This window comes from Ranitomeya variabilis, chromosome 1, assembly GCF_051348905.1.
Source record: "Ranitomeya variabilis isolate aRanVar5 chromosome 1, aRanVar5.hap1, whole genome shotgun sequence".
Lineage (NCBI taxonomy): Eukaryota > Metazoa > Chordata > Amphibia > Anura > Dendrobatidae > Ranitomeya > Ranitomeya variabilis.
The window spans coordinates 141,216,153-141,234,933 of NC_135232.1; the positions used below are offsets into that span (position 1 = coordinate 141,216,153).

General features: G+C 44.2%; 1 protein-coding gene across 3 annotated transcripts in view; it reads left to right on the forward strand.

Moving 5' to 3' along the window:
* FAM81B (family with sequence similarity 81 member B) overlaps positions 1-18,781 on the forward strand; it is a 159,343-nt gene that overhangs the window by 33,991 nt on the left and 106,571 nt on the right. For all 3 annotated transcript variants that reach the window (XM_077289303.1, XM_077289313.1, XM_077289321.1), the window contains exon 5: positions 14,729-14,858. In XM_077289303.1, coding sequence (XP_077145418.1) covers positions 14,729-14,858 — 130 coding nt within the window. The remainder of the gene's footprint in view (positions 1-14,728; positions 14,859-18,781) is intronic.

The following is an 18,781-nucleotide window of genomic DNA, read 5'->3' on the forward strand; positions in this document are numbered from 1 at the left end:
TGTTTGCTAACTGTGTAAGAAGGCTAATGGATGGTTAGAATACCCTTGAAAACCCTTGTGCAAGTATGTTAGTACAGCTGAAAACAGTTTGGCTGATTAGAGAACCTATAAACCTGACCTTCCTTTGAGCTAGTTGAGAATCTGGAGAATTACATTTGTTGGTTCCATTAAACTCTCAAAATGGCCAGTAAAATAGAACTTTCATGTGAAAATCTACAGTCTTTTTTCGTTCTTAGAAACGAAGGCTATTCATGTGAGAAATTGCCAAGAAACTAAAGATTTCCTACAACAGTGTGTACTACTCACTTCAGAGGAGAGCTGTTGTGAATTAGACTTTTTGGCTCCCTCTTGTGGTTACTAGTGATATGACTCTGGGATTGTCTTTCCTCAGTTTGGCACCCACCTGGGTCGTTAGTCCAGGGGTGTTGCTATATAAGCTTCCTGGATCCTTAGTCCAGTGCCTGGCATCGTTGTAATCAGATCCTTTCTGTTTGCTCCTGTCTGCTGGTCTTGGTTCGTGCAAAATTAAGCTAAGTCCTGCTTCTTTGTTTTTTGGTTATTTGCTTGCTCTCATTTTTGTCCAGCTTGTACTAAATGTGATTCCTGACCTTGCTGGAAGCTCTAGGGGGCTGGTGTTCTCCCCCCGGGCCGTTAGACGGTTCGGGGGTTCTTGAATATCCAGCGTGGATATTTTGATAGGGTTTTTGCTGACTGTTATGATTTTCCCAATGGCAGGGAAATCAAAAATAACAAACGGACTAGCTCTCGGGTGATGGAAACTAAAGTGACCGTGACCTGAACCTGACACAACACTGGAAGTAGCCGGGGAGTGTTTCCTACGATGCCCTAGACACCACGCGCCAGCCGGAGATCTAACTACCCCTATCAGAGGAATATACAGGCCTGCCTTACCTCCAGAGATGAACCCCAAAAGGAGATAGCAGGCCCCCACAAATATTGACGGTGAGTCAAGAGGAAAAGACATACGTAGGATGAACAGCAGATTTAGCACAGTGAGGTCCGCTTACTAGATAGCAGAAGTACAGGAAAGAGTCACTTCACGGTCAACTTCAAAACACTACTCAAAAACACCATCCTGAAATTACTTTAAAACTCCAGTGACAACTCATGCCACTGGAGTGGCAATTTCAGTCCACGAGAGCTTCCAGCTACAGAGAGTCACATTGCAGATAGCTGGACAAAAAATAGCATTAACTAGGAACAAAATTCAACTTAGCTGAACTGGAACTTGAGGCAGGAGAATGCAACAGAATGCTACTGATACATTGTTGGCCGGCATCAGACCAGCAGCCAAGCAGGCTTAAATAGGAAACTCCCCTAATGGGTGTCAACAGGTGATCAAGGATAGAAGAAGGCAAATAAGTGGCAATACCATAAAACACCACCGGGGGAGCCCACAAACAGAATTCACAACAGTACCCCCCCCTTAAGGAGGGGGCACCGAACCCTCACCAGAACCACCAGGGCAATCTGGATGAGCACTATGGAATGCACGAACCAAATCAGGAGCATGAACATCAGATGCTGTCACCCAAGAATTATCCTCCTGGCCATAGCCTTTCCACTTAACCAGATACTGAAGTTTCCGTCTGGAAACACGGGAGTCCAAGATCTTTTCCACCACATACTCCAACTCACCCTCAACCAGCACAGGAGCAGGAGGATCAGCAGACGGAACAACCGGCACCTCATACCTCCGCAATAATGACCGATGAAAAACATTATGAATAGTAAAAGATGCTGGGAGGTCCAAACGAAAGGACACAGGATTGAGAACCTCCAGAATCCTATAAGGGCCGATAAACCGAGGCTTAAACTTAGGAGACGAGACCTTCATAGGAACAAATCGAGAAGACAACCAAACCAGGTCCCCAACACAAAGACGAGGACCGACACGCCGATGACGATTAGTGAACTGTTGAGTCTTCTCCTGGGACAACTTCAGATTGTCCACAACCTGTCCCCAAATCTGATGCATTCTATCAACCACAGCATCTACTCCAGGACAATCCGATGACTCCAATTGACCGGACGAAAAGCGAGGGTGAAACCCTGAATTACAAAAAAATGGAGAAACCAAAGTGGCAGAACTGGCCCGATTGTTAAGGGCAAACTCTGCCAATGGCAAAAAATCAAGCCAATCGTCCTGATCAGCGGACACAAAACACCTCAAGTAAGTCTCCAAGGTCTGATTAGTACGCTCAGTCTGGCCATTAGTCTGAGGATGGAATGCAGACGAAAACGACAAGTCGATGCCCATCCTGGCACAGAACGCCCGCCAAAATCTAGACACAAACTGAGTACCCCTGTCAGACACTATATTCTCAGGAATACCATGCAAACGCACAACATTCTGAAAAAATAGAGGGACCAGCTCAGAGGAGGAGGGCAATTTGGGCAAAGGTACCAAGTGAACCATCTTGGAAAAACGGTCACACACCACCCAGATGACGGACATCCTACGAGAAACAGGAAGGTCAGAAATAAAGTCCATAGAGATGTGCGTCCAAGGCCTCTTAGGAATAGGCAAGGGCAACAACAACCCGCTGGCCCGGGAACAGCAGGGCTTAGCCCGAGCACAAACATCACAAGACTGCACAAAAATACGTACATCTCGAGACAAGGAAGGCCACCAGAAGGACCTAGACACCAGATCCCTGGTGCCAAAAATTCCAGGATGACCTGCCAACGCGGAAGAGTGAACCTCCGAAATAACTCTACTGGTCCAGTCATCAGGGACAAACAGTCTACCAGGCGGACAGCGATCAGGCCTATCCACCTGAAACTCCTGCAAAGAGCGCCGCAGGTCTGGGGAGACAGCTGACAATATCACCCCATCCTTCAGGATGCCAGTAGGTTCGGAATCACCAGGCGAGTCAGGCTCAAAACTCCTAGAGAGGGCATCCGCCCTCACATTCTTAGACCCAGGCAGATATGAGACCACAAAGTTAAATCGAGAGAAAAACAACGACCAGCGCGCCTGTCTAGGATTCAGACGCCTGGCTGACTCAAGATAAATTAGATTTTTGTGGTCAGTCAAGACCACCACCTGGTGTCTAGCACCCTCAAGCCAATGACGCCACTCCTCAAATGCCCACTTCATGGCCAAGAGCTCCCGATTTCCAACATCATAATTTCGCTCAGCGGGCGAAAACTTTCGAGAGAAAAACGCACATGGTCTCATCACTGAGCAGTCAGGACCTTTCTGCGACAAAACTGCACCTGCTCCGATCTCGGAAGCATCTACCTCAACCTGGAACGGGAGCGAAACATCAGGCTGGCGCAACACAGGAGCAGAAGAAAAGCGTCGCTTAAGCTCCCGAAAGGCCTCCACAGCCGCAGAGGACCAATTAGCAACATCAGCACCCTTCTTGGTCAAATCAGTCAAAGGTTTAGCAATGGCAGAAAAACCCGCTATGAATCGGCGATAGAAATTAGCAAATCCCAAGAATTTCTGAAGACTCTTTAGAGAAGTAGGTTGTATCCAATCACAAATAGCCTGAACCTTAACAGGGTCCATCTCCATAGATGAAGGGGAAAAAATATATCCCAGAAAGGAAATTCTCTGAACCCCAAAAATACACTTTGAGCCCTTCACAAATAGAGAATTAGCTCGTAAAACCTGAAAAACTCTCCTGACCTGTTGAACATGAGATTCCCAGTCCTCCGAAAAAATCAAAATATCATCCAAATACACAATCATAAATTTATCCAGATATTCACGGAAAATATCGTGCATAAAGGACTGAAAAACGGAAGGGGCATTCGCGAGACCGAAAGGCATTACCAAATACTCAAAATGGCCTTCAGGCGTATTAAATGCGGTCTTCCACTCATCCCCCTGCTTAATCCGCACCAAATTATACGCACCACGTAGATCGATCTTAGTGAACCACTTCGCCCCCTTTATGCGAGCAAAAAGATCAGTCAGTAAAGGTAACGGGTACTGGTATTTAACAGTAATCTTATTCAGAAGTCGATAGTCGATACAAGGTCTCAATGAACCATCCTTTTTACCCACAAAAAAAAACCCTGCCCCCAATGGAGACAAAGAGGGGCGAATATGACCCTTTTCCAAAGATTCTCTGATATACTCCCGCATAGCAGTATGTTCAGGTACAGACAAATTAAACAAGCGACCCTTAGGAAATTTACTACCGGGAATCAACTCAATAGCGCAGTCACACTCTCTGTGAGGGGGGAGAGAATCAGTTTTAGGCTCCTGAAAGACATCATAAAAATCTGACAGAAATGCTGGGATCTCAGAGGGAGTAGATGAAGAAATGGGAACCAAAGGTGCATCCCCATGAATCCCCCGACATCCCCAACTCAGCACAGACATTGATCTCCAGTCCAAGACTGGATTATGAATTTGTAACCATGGTAATCCAAGTACCAATACGTCATGTAGATTATATAACACAAGGAAACGAATAATCTCCTGATGGTCTGGGGAAAGATGCATAGTCACTTGTGTCCAATATTGTGGTTTATTGCTAGCCAAAGGTGTAGAATCAATACCCTTTAAGGGAATAGAAACCTCCAGAGGCTCTAAATCAAACCCACAACGCTTGGCAAAGGACCAATCCATGAGACTCAGAGCGGCGCCAGAATCCACATAAGCATCCACAGTAACAGATGATAAAGTACAAATCAATGTCACGGACAAAAGAAATTTAGACTGCAAGGTACCCATAGAAAAAGATTTATCAACCTTTTTATCAACCTTCTTTATGCGTTTAGAGCATGCTGATATAACATGAGCTGGATCTCCACAATAGAAGCACAACCCATTTTTGCGCCTGTAATTCTGTCGTTCGCCTCTAGACAATACACTATCGCATTGCATATGCTCTGGTGCCTTTTCAGAGGTCACCGCCAAATGATGCACAGGTCTTTGCTCAGAAGATACCGCCATATGGTGCACAGGTTTTTGCTCAAAAGATACCGCCATATGGTGCACAGATTTTTGCTCAGAAGATACCGCCATATGGTGCACAGATTTGCGCTCCCGTAAACGCCGATCAATCTGGATAGCCAATTTCATGGCATCATTCAGACCTGTAGGCACAGGGAACCCCACCATGACATCCTTCACGGCATCAGAGAGACCTTCTCTGAAATTAGCTGCTAGAGCGCACTCATTCCATTTAGTAAGCACCGACCATTTACGAAATTTCTGGCAGTATATCTCAGCTTCATCTTGCCCTTGGGAAAGAGCTATCAAGGCTTTCTCAGCCAAAATCTCTAAATTAGGTTCTTCATAAAGCAACCCCAAAGCCAGAAAAAACGCATCTACATTTAATAACGCAGGATCCCCTGGCGACAATGCAAATGCCCAACTTTGTGGGTCACCCCGCAATAGAGAAATAACAATTTTAACCTGTTGCGCAGGATCACCAGCAGAGTGAGATTTCAGAGACAAAAACAATTTACAATTCTCTCTGAAATTCAAAAAACGGGATCTGTCTCCGGTAAAAAATTCAGGCATAGGGATCTTAGGTTCAGACATTGGAGCACGAATAACAAAATCTTGTAAGTTCTGGACCTTTGAAGCCAGGTTATTCAGACCTGCAACCAAACTCTGTGGATCCATGATTCAAACAGGTGTAACCAAAGCCATTCAGAGATTAAGAGGAGAGGAAGAAAAAAAAAAAAAAAAGGCTGAAGACTGCAGTTTAAGCAAGAAGTACAAATAAGCACTAAGGTGCACTTTCCAAACACAGAAGGAAAAAAAAAAAACCTTTTCATATCCTTTCCTATCATCCTCGGGTGATGGAAACTAAAGTGACCGTGACCTGAACCTGACACAACACTGGAAGTAGCCGGGGAGTGTTTCCTACGATGCCCTAGACACCACGCGCCAGCCGGAGATCTAACTACCCCTATCAGAGGAATATACAGGCCTGCCTTACCTCCAGAGATGAACCCCAAAAGGAGATAGCAGGCCCCCACAAATATTGACGGTGAGTCAAGAGGAAAAGACATACGTAGGATGAACAGCAGATTTAGCACAGTGAGGTCCGCTTACTAGATAGCAGAAGTACAGGAAAGAGTCACTTCACGGTCAACTTCAAAACACTACTCAAAAACACCATCCTGAAATTACTTTAAAACTCCAGTGACAACTCATGCCACTGGAGTGGCAATTTCAGTCCACGAGAGCTTCCAGCTACAGAGAGTCACATTGCAGATAGCTGGACAAAAAATAGCATTAACTAGGAACAAAATTCAACTTAGCTGAACTGGAACTTGAGGCAGGAGAATGCAACAGAATGCTACTGATACATTGTTGGCCGGCATCAGACCAGCAGCCAAGCAGGCTTAAATAGGAAACTCCCCTAATGGGTGTCAACAGGTGATCAAGGATAGAAGAAGGCAAATAAGTGGCAATACCATAAAACACCACCGGGGGAGCCCACAAACAGAATTCACAACAGCTGACCATATAAGTCATCTTACTATATTCTGCTATTAGCTAGTGGGCCTCTCTTTGCTAAATACCTAGCTCATTCTTACGTTTGTCTTTTCCTCTTACCTCACCGTTATTATTTGTTGGGGGCTTGTATCCAACTTTTGGGGTCTTTTCTCTGGAGGCAAGAAAGGTCTTTCTTTTCCCTTCTAGGGTTAGTTAGTTCTCCGGCTGGCGCGAGACGTCTAGAACCAACGTAGGCACGTTCCCCGGCTGCTGCTATTTGTGGTGCTAGGATTAGATATATGGTCAGCTCAGTTACCACTGCCCTATGAGCTGTTTTTTTGTGTTTGCAGACTTAGTAATTATTTCTGAGACCCTCTGCCATTGGGGTCATAACAGAGAGCACAAACTGGCTCTAACCAGAGTAGAAAGAGAAGTGGGAGGCCATGCTGCACAACTGAGCAACAAGACAAGTGCATTAGAGTCTGTAGTTTGAGAAATTGACGCCTCACAGGTCCTCAACTGGCAGCTTCATTAAATAGTACACGCAAAACGCCAGTGTCAACGTGTACAGTGAAGAGGCGACTCTATAAAAAATATATAAAAGTTCAAATCACCCCCCTTTCACCCCAATCAAAATAAAACAATTAAAAAAAATCAAACATACACATATTTGGTATCGCCGGGTTCAGAATCGCCCGATATATCAATAAAAACAAAGGATTAACCTGACCGCTAAATGGCGTGGTGAGAAAAAAAATCAAAACGCCAAAATTACTTTTTTTTGGTCGCCGCGACATTGCATTAAAATGCAATAACGGGCGATCAAAAGAACGTTTCTACACCAAAATGGTATCATTAAAAATGCCAGCTTGGCACGCAAAAAATAAGCCCTCACCTGATCCCAGATCATGAAAATTGGAGACGCTACAGGTATCGGAAAATCACACAATTTTTTTTTTTTTCTTTAGCAAACTTTGGAATTTTTTTTCACCACTTAGATAAAAAATAACCTAGACATGTTAGGTGTCTATGAACTCGTAATGACCTGTAAAATCATAATGGCAGGTTAGTTTTAGCATTTGGCGAACCTAGCAAAAAAGCCAAGCAAAAAACAAGTGTGGGATTGCACTTTTTGTGCAATTTCATCACACTTGGAATTTTTTTCCCATTTTCTGTTACACGGCATGGTAAAACCAATGGTATTGTTCAAAAGTACATCTCATCCCGCAAAAAATAAGCCCTCCCATGGCCATATTGATGGAAAAATAAAAAAGTTATGGCTCTGGGAAGGAGGGGAGCGAAAAACGAAAAAACAGAAAAAGCTCCGGGTGTGAAGGGGTTAAACCAGGTATTGGTATGGAGCGCCCCCACGTGTAGGGCAATGGGGTACTCGGTACCGGATCTATCTCTCTCGGTTCTGGGGATGTCACAGTGACCCGACCCGGTCCGTGGCCCTTCTGAGGGGCATCCAATTAAAGGTCGAGTTTGTCTGTTCGTGACGCCACCTGTGGTATTCGGTCAGGGTGACCGACGCTGCTTAGGAGTACGCTGGGGTGATGTTGTGGCAGCTGGATGGTATACCTTCCCACAGGTGAAGTATGTCCCCAGGGCTTCCCAGATGTGTAGGTGGTGATGGTGGACGTTGTAAGGCGCAATGAATAACGAGGACACAAGATTGCAGTCTCTTTACCTTTTACTGAAGACTTCAGCGTCCACAGTCCAGAGCACAGATCACAGGGCTGGCAGAGTCCAGCCGGTCCAAAGGCACATCCAGAGCTCCCTTGTGCAGGTGGAAATCAGTAGCCTTCCTACTAGCGCCTGTGTGTTGTAGTACCTCCCTGCTGAGCACCACGGGATAGTCCTCACAACTTTCGTGGATGTTCCTGATGTTCTCTCTCTCTCTGTCCCCCAGATGGTATGGATAGGACAACCCGTATGACGGGGTAGGCCTGGAGCTATTTTATAGGGACCCTAGAGACGCCCCTCTCCCACAAATTGCCTCCATGTCTTCATAGGTATTAAGGTCGGGCAACCAACTTGGAATTGACTGTCCTGCCGGTCTCTGAAGTAATGCATAGAGCCTATTACTCCCTCGGTGTTCCGGCCACCGGCTACGCGCCTCAGAAGGAGGCTGCCGATCTTGGGGCAGAACTCCTCCCGGTATTATCTCCTTGTGCTGTGACCTCGTTTCTCACTCTCCACAATACAATTCGCTTCGTGTCCTTTCTTAGGATGCTGCCGCAATGGGTGCAGGCGCAGCTCCGTTACGCTCTATCTCGTGCTTGGCCTCTGTCAGGATCCCACCCCTGACACGGACCCTCTGTCTGCAGCTCAGATGTTCCTCCTTCTCCCCCTGTCTGCCTGACAGGTCCTCTCTGGGTTAAACCCAGGCAGATTCTCTTTGACTTCCTATCCAACCCACCAGTTTTACCCGTGTGTGAGGAGTGGTCTAGTAGATAGAACCTTTGCTCCCCTGGTGGACTGGAGTGTGAAGTGTAGTGTGTGACTGTGATACCTGGCAAGGTGAACTCCTTTCGTACCATCAGACGTAATATCACTCCCCCTGGTGGAAGAGCGACATTACTGCAACGACCAGGACTCTGGGGCGCTGCACTCCCCAAGGTTAAATCCAGTACTCCGGGACTGGGAAAAGAAGAACAACAATACATGTTAGCAAAAGACATACACATTTTTGGAATGCTGTAAACAAGTAAAGATAACAATGCTTCCCTTTATGGGAGGTGAGGACACTTGAACGTTACAAACAAAAACATATTTACATTGTGCAAAAGCAAATTGAAAACAATTATTATCTATCTGTGGAACCAATTACCCATACAGGTATTCTATCTACTAAGTGCTATAACAATAATTTAACATTTTTATTCTTTATTTTTCTCTAAGTGCAAAGTCTTTTAACTCACTTCCTAAGGCTCTCTAGAGGACTCACTAACCCCTACGGGTTCACTTTATTGAAATTCAGCTTTCAACTTTCTCTTGTCCTCAATTTTATTTAAAGTACATCATTAAACATTTTACTCTCAACATTATCACTATCTAACCTTTTAGCTACATATTATCACTATATAAAACATTATTGCTATCTAACTACTTAAAGCAACATTATTACTTCTAAACATTCCCTTTAAGAGGAAATCTCAAGTCTCTTCTGAGGTAGTGCAAACAATTAACAAGTCAGGTAATAACTTTAAAGCAAGAACTTTCACACTGTAATCAGGAACAGTCTCTTCAAAAAGCTCTTCTTTGTAAAACCAGTAGAGAGCACCCTTACGAAGGTGCAAACTATGTACAATCAGTTTGTGAACCATTCACCGTCCATGATTCGGCAGTCTTTTAGAAAAAGTAGAAAAACTTAACTTGAAACAATAGGGATCCCGGGTAAACTAAGGGATCCCTTTAAGAAGAATAAACCTAGACGGGTTTTAGCAGCAGAAAACAGGAACAGTTTTAAACAAAACTATGTACATTTTCATTTCTCTGAGGTTTATTCGAGTTCTGTGGGCAGCAGTATTTGCCAAGGCACCAGCCGGTATCGCACACTTCCTGGCTTGGGAAGGTGAGTATCTGGATCTTCATCTGGTCCCAAGTAGAAGTCATGGGTTTGCTGTTAATGTATCGTCAAGTCATTAGCTGCTATTAAAGTTTGGGTAGCCTGAGTACAAGTGTTAGCGGTAGAATTGGTCACAGTAGTGAGTCCAACGGTGGTAGTCACGCACACAGTAGTGGTGGTGTTGGTCTGAGGGGCTGTCGGTGGTTCAGCTGTTGTAGCGGCTGGGGTCGTCTTCTTGGCACTAGGTGGCGCTGTTAGTGGCGCGCACCTCTTTACGTTTCGAGCGTACCATCCATTATCTCCCCAGTGACGGATGTAAGTCACCGAGTCTCTGGGGTACAAGCTGCGGCCCGGATGCCCCCTTCCAAGGTGGGACTCCACTTCACTTCTGTCGACCCGAACTTTCAGTACCACCCTGGGTTCCTGAATGAACCCTCTCCCTCTCTGGAGATGAAAAGTCACCATTATCCCGTATCTCACTGGGAGTCTGTCGTCTTGCTGGGCTTCAGCTGCCGATGCATCACACTGGGCTTTCTGTCTATTTTTCTCCTTCCATTGCAACACTAGGCATTGTTTATATTCCTCCCACGTGAGGACGGCAATGTAGGACCCGCAGACCCCACTCCTCGAGTCGTCCCAGCGAAATATCACTCCCTCCTGGCTCACATCCACTGGAGTGCCCTCGGTCGCTAGGTATAGGGGTGGCGCTCCATTAGTGGCGCGGCGACTCGCTGGGGCTGGTGCAGCAGCCGGGGGTCGGTCACAGTCTAGGCGGGGGACGGTCACTGGAGCCCGATCGGTCGGTGGGGCAGGGGCGTTTTCTGTACCTGCTTCTGATGTGGTTCCACCGATGACGATCCTCTCCGCTGATGAGGACACTGGAGTCGGCGGCAGCTCGGGCCACGGTTCTTCCAATGCGGTCTTCCGGCATAGTTCCCACTTCCATTTCCTCGCTGCTGTCGGCTCCGCGTCCCGGAGTGGGGAACCCGGCTCCTCCACCGGCGGATCCAAGGAGCCCGGATCCTCCAGCTGTGGCAAGTTCGAGTCCACCTCCGGTCGGCTGAGACAGTCCTGGGTCACTCTGTCGTCATTCAGGTACTCGCTGGTCGGCCTCTCTGCCTCGAGGTCGGCGGCCACAAATGCACGTTGCTCCTCCATTTTCGGGGGAGGAGCTCCTTCTTCGCTTCTGGGCACGTCGTCATCTCGCAGCAGTAGTCGGAGGGGGCGGTCGTCACTTCTGGCGCCACTTTGGTAGTCTCCTCTAATGGCACGCCCTTCTTCTCCTGCGCTCCTCGTGGCGCGGTAATGGCGGTGGTTTTAGCGGGAATTTTGGCGGCAAATGGCAATACACAGTCCCTAAGCAAATCACAGTTCCAATACAGTTCTGACACAGTTCCTAGGCACACATGACCTGATTCTTCAGGCTTAAGTAGATCCTGTTCGTGACGCCAAGATTTGGAGCGCCCCCACGTGTAGGGCAATGGGGTACTCGGTACCGGGTCCCTCTCAATTCTGGGGATGTCACGGTGGCCCGACCCGGTCCGTGGCCCTTCTGAGGGGCGTCCAATTAAAGGTCAAGTTTGTTTGGTGTTCGTGACGCCACCTGTGGTATTCGGTCAGGGTGACCGACGCTGCTTAGGGGTCCGCTGGGGTGATGTTGTGGCAGCTGGATGGTATACCTTCCCACAGGTGAAGTATGTCCCCAGGGCTTCCCAGATGTGTAGGTGGTGATGGTGGACGTTGTAAGGCGCAATGAATAACGAGGACACAAGGTTGCAGTCTCTTTACCTTTTACTGAAGACTTCAGCGTCCACAGTCCAGAGCACAGATCACAGGGCTGGCAGAGTCCGGCCGGTCCGAAGGCACATCCAGAGCTCCCTTGTGCAGGTGGAAATCAGTAGCCTTCCTACTAGTGCCTGTGTGTTGTAGTACCTCCCTGCTGAGCACCACGGGATAGTCCTCACAACTTTCGTGGATGTTTCTGATGTTCTCTCTCTCTCTGTCCCCCAGATGGTATGGATAGGACAACCCGTAGGACGGGGTAGGCCTGATGCTATTTTATAGGGACCCTAGAGATGCCCCTCTCCTACAAATTGCCTCCGTGTCTTCATAGGTATTAAGGTCGGGCAACCAACTTGGAATTGACTGTCCTGCCGGTCTCTGAAGTAATGCGTAGAGCCTATTGTTGTGATCCGCTTTTTGGGCTCCCCTAGTGGTGGCTGGTGGTACTGGAGACTTGTGTGTTCTTTTCTGCCTCAGCTCACCTGCTTCCATCAGTTTTGGGAGTTCCCTATTTAGCCTTGCTCTCCAGTCACTTCCTTGCCGGTCATCATTGTAACCTGAGTCTTTCAGTTGCATGTTCCTGCTACCAGTCTGCTGATCAGCTAAGTGGACTCTTGTCCTTTTTGTTTTGTATTTTTTGTCCAGTTTACAGTTTGTCATTTCCTGTTACTGGAAGCTCTTGTGGACTGAAATTGCCACTCCTGTGTCATGAGTTGACACAGGAGTCTTAAAGTAATTTCAGGATGGGTTTTTGAAAGGGTTTTTCAGCTGACCGTGAAGTCCTCTTTTGTATCCTTCCTCTATCTAGTAAGTGGACCTCGCTTTGCTAAATCTACCTTCATACTGTGTATGTCTTTTCCTCTGAACTCACCGTTAATATATGTGGGGGCTACTATCATCTTTGGGGAATTTCACTAGAGGTAAGCCAGGTCTGTTCCTTCCTCTTCCAGGTGTAGTTAGTTCTCCGGCTGGCGCATGGCATCTAGGCAGCCGTAGGAATGCTTCCTGGCTACTGTTAGTTGTGTGGTAGATTTAGGTCACGGTCAGCTTGAGTTTCCATCACCCGAGGGCTAGTCTGTTATTTTGTGTTTCTGATGTTCCCATGCCATTGGGGAATCATGACAGCCTATTACTCCCTCGGTGTTCCGGCCACCGGCTACGCGCCTCAGAACGAGGCTGCTGATCTTGGGGCAGAACACCTCCCGGTATTATCTCCTTGTGCTGTGACCTCGTTTCTCACTCTCCACAATACAATTCGCTTCGTGTCCTTTCTTAGGATGCTGCCGCAATGGGTGCAGGCGCAGCTCCGTAACGCTCTATCTCGTGCTTGGCCTCTGTCAGGATCCCACCCCTGACAGGGACCCTCTGTCTGCAGCTCAGATGTTCCTCCTTCTCCCCCTGTCAGCCTGACAGGTCCTCTCTGGGTTAAACCCAGGCAGCTTCTCTCTGACTTCCTATCCAACCCACCAGTTTTACCCGTGTGTGAGGAGTGGCCTAGTAGATAGAACCTTTGCTCCCCTGGTGGACTGGAGTATGAAGTGTAGTGTGTGACTGTGATACCTGGCAAGGTGAACTCCTTTCGTACCATCAGACGTAATATCACTCCCCCTGGTGGAAGAGCGACATTACTGCAATGACCAGGACTCTGGGGCGCTGCAGGTACTTTTGTCAGTGTGGAGAGGTGCCATGTCCTGCTGGAGAGTGAAATTTACAACTCCAAAAAGCTTGTCGGCAGAGGGAAGCATGAAGTGCTCTAAAATGTCCAGGTAGATGGCTCCCAAAACCATCACTGATTGTGGAAACCTCACACTAGACCTCAAACAGCTTGGATTGTGTGCCTCTCAATTCTTCATCCAGACTCTGGGACCTTGATTTCCAAATGTTTTTTGTAAATTATTCTAATTTACTGAGATAATGACTTTTGGGTTTTCATTGGCTGTAAGCCATAATCATCAACATTAACAGAAAGAAACACTTTAAATAGATCACTCTGTTTGTAATCACTCTATATAATATATGAGTTTCACTTTTTGTATAGAAGAACTGAAATAAATTAACTTTTCGATGATATTCTAATTTTATGAGAAGCACCTGTACATATAAATACACGTCTACAGCCTATAATTCTGATATGAAGACATCAGCTGCATTTACTGTAAAATGATGATAATGACTGTGTAAGTTTCTTCACACAAAAATCACAAACATCCTAAAAATAAAATCTGGATAGAGCAAAAAGTTCCCTGTCTTGGAATTTCTGAACCAGGATACCAAAGGTACAGCAGATTCAGAATAACAAAAATGAGTCGCCAATTATAGTAATGACATATGGGGGGAGCAAATGCATTGTTTTTAAGGACATTATTACATTTTCAGAACAAAGTATGTCATGGGTCAGCTTTAATGGTCATTTATAAGGCTTTTATATACTCTGGCGCCTCTTAAAATCAGTAAATGTCAAATCACCAGTTTGGTACAAATGACTTTTTTGGCTGACCCCATTAGGAGTAAATAATAGAGATCTAAAAATCAGAACCTGATACGACTTTGAGCCCACGATCATGAATAGTAGGGTTTAGAACACAATGTATATTTGCTGTTTTCTTATTACCGCACTTGTGTTTAGGTACATGCGGTAAATCATGTAATGACATTCTATTGTTGAAAATCAACAGAAATGGAGATGCCGTGGCTCATAAACCCACACCACGGGTGAATTTATGCAGCGTTAAATAAAAGCACAGTGGGTATAGGATTCATAGAAATCCCATCCACTATGATTGAAATGTAAACACAGAGTTTTGGATGCAGTGAAAGTGTGCTGCGTTCAAAACACTGCTATTCCTGATCGTGGGCACGCAGCCATACAGGACAGATTTTGGTGTATGACATGAACAACAAGAACTAAAAAACATTTCCTTTTTCTTTCATTTCAGATGTGATGCCAGTATAACAAAATTATCAGGTGACATCATGACAACTAAGCAGGAACTGCATGCACAAGAGAAGGAGATTCACAACGTCACTGCAGCATTGGAGGCTCATATGAAGGAACTTGACCTAAAGGTTAGAAATCAGAGTATCATCAGCATTATGTCTTACATCAAATCATTGACACCGATTCATTTACTTTGTTTTTTTGTTAGTTATCTGTACAGAGTGCTGTACAGAAATGATCACAAAACTCTTATTCAGATGACTTTTATGATCTACAATTAGCATGTAAGCCTGGAAAACTACTCAGTAATAGTGATGAGCAAATGTGCTTGGATAACGTGTTTGATCATGTTCATGCTCGGGTGTTATCCGAGTATCTTGGGCATGCTCAAATAATATGTTTGAGTCCCTGTGGCTGCATGATTTGACAGCTTCAACACATGTGGAGATTGACTATCAAACAAGAAACGACAGCAGCGAATCTGCAGCCACGTCGACTCAAACATATTATTCAAGCAACTCGGATAACACTTTAACCGAGCATGTGCGCTCGTCACTAGTACCCGACAGTTAAGTGTATTTATAGGATTTCATTGGCCCAACAGAGACCAAAAGAGCCCAATGGTAGCCACATCCTATGTCTATGTTTGTGCTGTGAGATATATGGCAGCCCTCCATCAGAAATATACAGCAGGAGGTTCTTTTTCCAGCGTATACATCAAACAGAGGGCAATAGTGAGATGTACACAGGACCTTATGTCATAATTGAATCTCCATATTTCTACATATTCACAAACCCCAATTTCACTGGAAGCCCAATTTCCTATCTGTGTTTTTGGAATATCCAAAACCTACAAGAAACAAAATGAGCGTAAACCCTGCTATAACTAAATAAGTAAAATGCAAAAGTGCATTTAAATAACATAGGGTTCTTAGTAACACTGTTTTTGATAAAAATAGCATAAACGGCATCCCACAATGGCAAGGTGATCCTATTCGGGATGGTCCTACACTGTTTTATATTAAAATCTTCACATGAAGTGACCTGTGTGAATAAGGGCAGACAAAGGACTTGGTCACGAATCCTGGACACAACTGCAGATAACTATTCAGAACATAGGCATAACAACAAAACTCGCGAAAAGAGAGTATTTTGTAATCTGAAGAAGTAGGACGAAACGTACGTTGGGGACGCTACATTTAACCATTTACACATGTAAGTGCCATGCTATACTGTTAGTTTTGTTGGCTGGACAACCTATCTAATTCATCTAATTCATGGGGGAGGGCTCTATCCTCACATACTATTCGGAATTCAATGTCTTCTATAATATTACATTATGGCTTGCACTAGACTTGTTGGTTTACACATTTCATATGTCCCCGTACTTTATAGCAACACCTTGCTTTTAATGTATCTGGTATTTATTTAATCATATGTCATTTTTTAATGATTACAATTATTTTTGGGCTACAATATATTCTCTTTTCGGGCTTTTTGCTGTTATGCCTATGTTCTGAGTAGATGATGTCTATGGTTAGACTCAAAACTAGACCTCTGGTGCTCCATGCAGCAATGCTAATCACACCATCTTGCTCGTTCTCTATGACATTCATCAAAATAAATGAATGATATACCATTTTATTTTCTTATAATGTTACCTGCAGTCTTTTCTGTGGTTCCATAATTTTTCTGTGGTAAAACTGCAGATGAGAATTGGGGATGTTGATAACAACCAAGTAAAAATTTCAGTGTATAACTATGCTATGGGTGAGATCTGTAAGTTTTCTCTAAAATAAATTTCATCCCTGAGATCCATAATAATTAAAAAGCTCTACAAGATTTGGTTCTTTGCTCAGTAGAAAGCCATTTGGGCCAAGGCAAGCAGCTTATTAGTGAGAAAGCCAGGGTTTGGCTGTTGGTAGAACTATTTGTCCAGTAGCTATGTTGTGCCTACCTTCGGCTTTTTCATTAGTATGTTCTTTGTGTAATTTTTTTACTTTGTGCATTTAAGTGCTTAGTAAACAAAAGGAATTGTCATGTCGGTTTTTCTTTTGAGTAAATAGCGGTATTACTAATCACATTGTGAGTGGGTGTGTTTTATCTCATCTTAATTCAGTCAACACAAGAGAGAATGCTGAAAAATGCATGTAGGCTATATTATTGTGTATATACATTAATCACAGATAAGTTTAACCCCCTCCTTAATTGTGATGTACACGTCCAGCATAGGCGTATGGAATGGACATGTTTTACAGGTAACATCTGTCGCTAACAGTAGTGACTGGAGCTTGCTCTGATTGCTGCTATGTAACCTATTTATTGCCATTGTCAGTCTCTGATTCCGGCATTTAAAGGGAACCTGTCAGCAGGATTGTGCATAGTAATGTCCAGACAGTGTCAGGTCGGCGCCGTTATCCTGCATAAAATGATACCTTGGTTGATTCCTTTTAAGGTGCATGATCCTGTTCTGGTGTCTGTTCAAGTGCCCATCATGGCATGATCACAAAGTGCAAATAGATTGCCGTGGCAGTCAGGGAAGGCCCATATTGCTGCCATGTTGGTATTCCTGTAAAACCCACCACAAGTTGGACTTTATTGGAGACCATGATTTTTTCCTATATACTGCAATACTGTGGTATTGGAATATATAGAACAAGCGATCAGGCAATGTATGAAGACTAAAAGGAAAAGGTTTTAAAGGTATTGAAAAATACATAAAAATGTGAATCAGGAATCAGAGTAGAATAGAGGTGAAATCTCTCAAAATATAAAATATTTTAATCTGTACAGTAAATGCCATAAAGGAAAACAAAATCCCAGAATTCCAATTTTTGGTTGATGATCCCCTTGCAAAAAAAGCGATCAAAGCATTATATTTAGTCGAAAGTGATACTAATAAAAATGTCACATTGTCATACTAAAAAAAAACAAAAAAAAACACATAACAGAAAAAAAAAATTTTTTCACCACTTCAATAAAATTAAAAAGGAAAAAAGAAAAAAAACATACAATTTGGCATTGCTGTAAACATACTGACCTGGAGAATCATGCTGCCAGATTATTTTTACTGCACAATGAATACTGTTAATACAATACTCAAAAGACTAAAAAATACTCAAAAATGGAATTGGGAATTATTTGACATTTCACCGTACAAGTGTTTTCCTGTTTTCCATTACATGTTATAGAAAGATGAATTGTGTCGTTCATAACTACATCTCTTTCTGAAATAAGCAAATCCTTTTGGAAGAATGTGATAAAAAAAAACAAAAATGTAAAAACAAAAAAAAACACACTGACAGATTACATTGATTATCACATTATATTGGCGCCTGCCAAGGGATGGGAAATATTAGGCATCAAGTGAACTGTCAGTTTGTGAGTTTGTGAGGTTGATGTGTTGGAAGCATCTGAGCGAAACTTAATGTTATTTCTATAGTCAGAATTTACTGCTTTCAATACACTAATTAATGAGGATCTGTCACAGGGTGACGAGGGGCCAGTTTTTACTACTATTTTATTCCTGCTGCTCCCTTAAGTTTTCCATTTTTATCTCTCCATATGGCTTCATTATTTAGGGCTTTTTTATTTAGTGCAATATGTTACGGTGTTTACCAAGGGGGGGGGGGGGGGTGCTTTTAGGCTATTCTGCATTATTACCTTGCGAGCACTGCCCCTAAATATTGTCACTGAATAAAAGGGCCCAAATCTCTGGGACCATATGGTGGATTTAAAAATAACATAAAGCGGAATACAAAGGGGATCAAGTAACAAGATAAGAGCAAAACCAGTCACTTTTGACCTGACAACAGGTCCACTTTAATTATCACGCATAAGTGAGACATAGACAATTATGTCCATATTACTGACCAAATGTATTCGCTTTAATAAGGTGTTTGATCATCGGGTAACTAAAATGTACATAGACATTACCATCTACCTTGATCATATGACCAAATCAGTCATACATGACCTCCATTTACAGTTTGCAGTTACAGAGATGTATAAAAATAATCATAGAAATCTTCAGGATTTCCTGTATTATGTA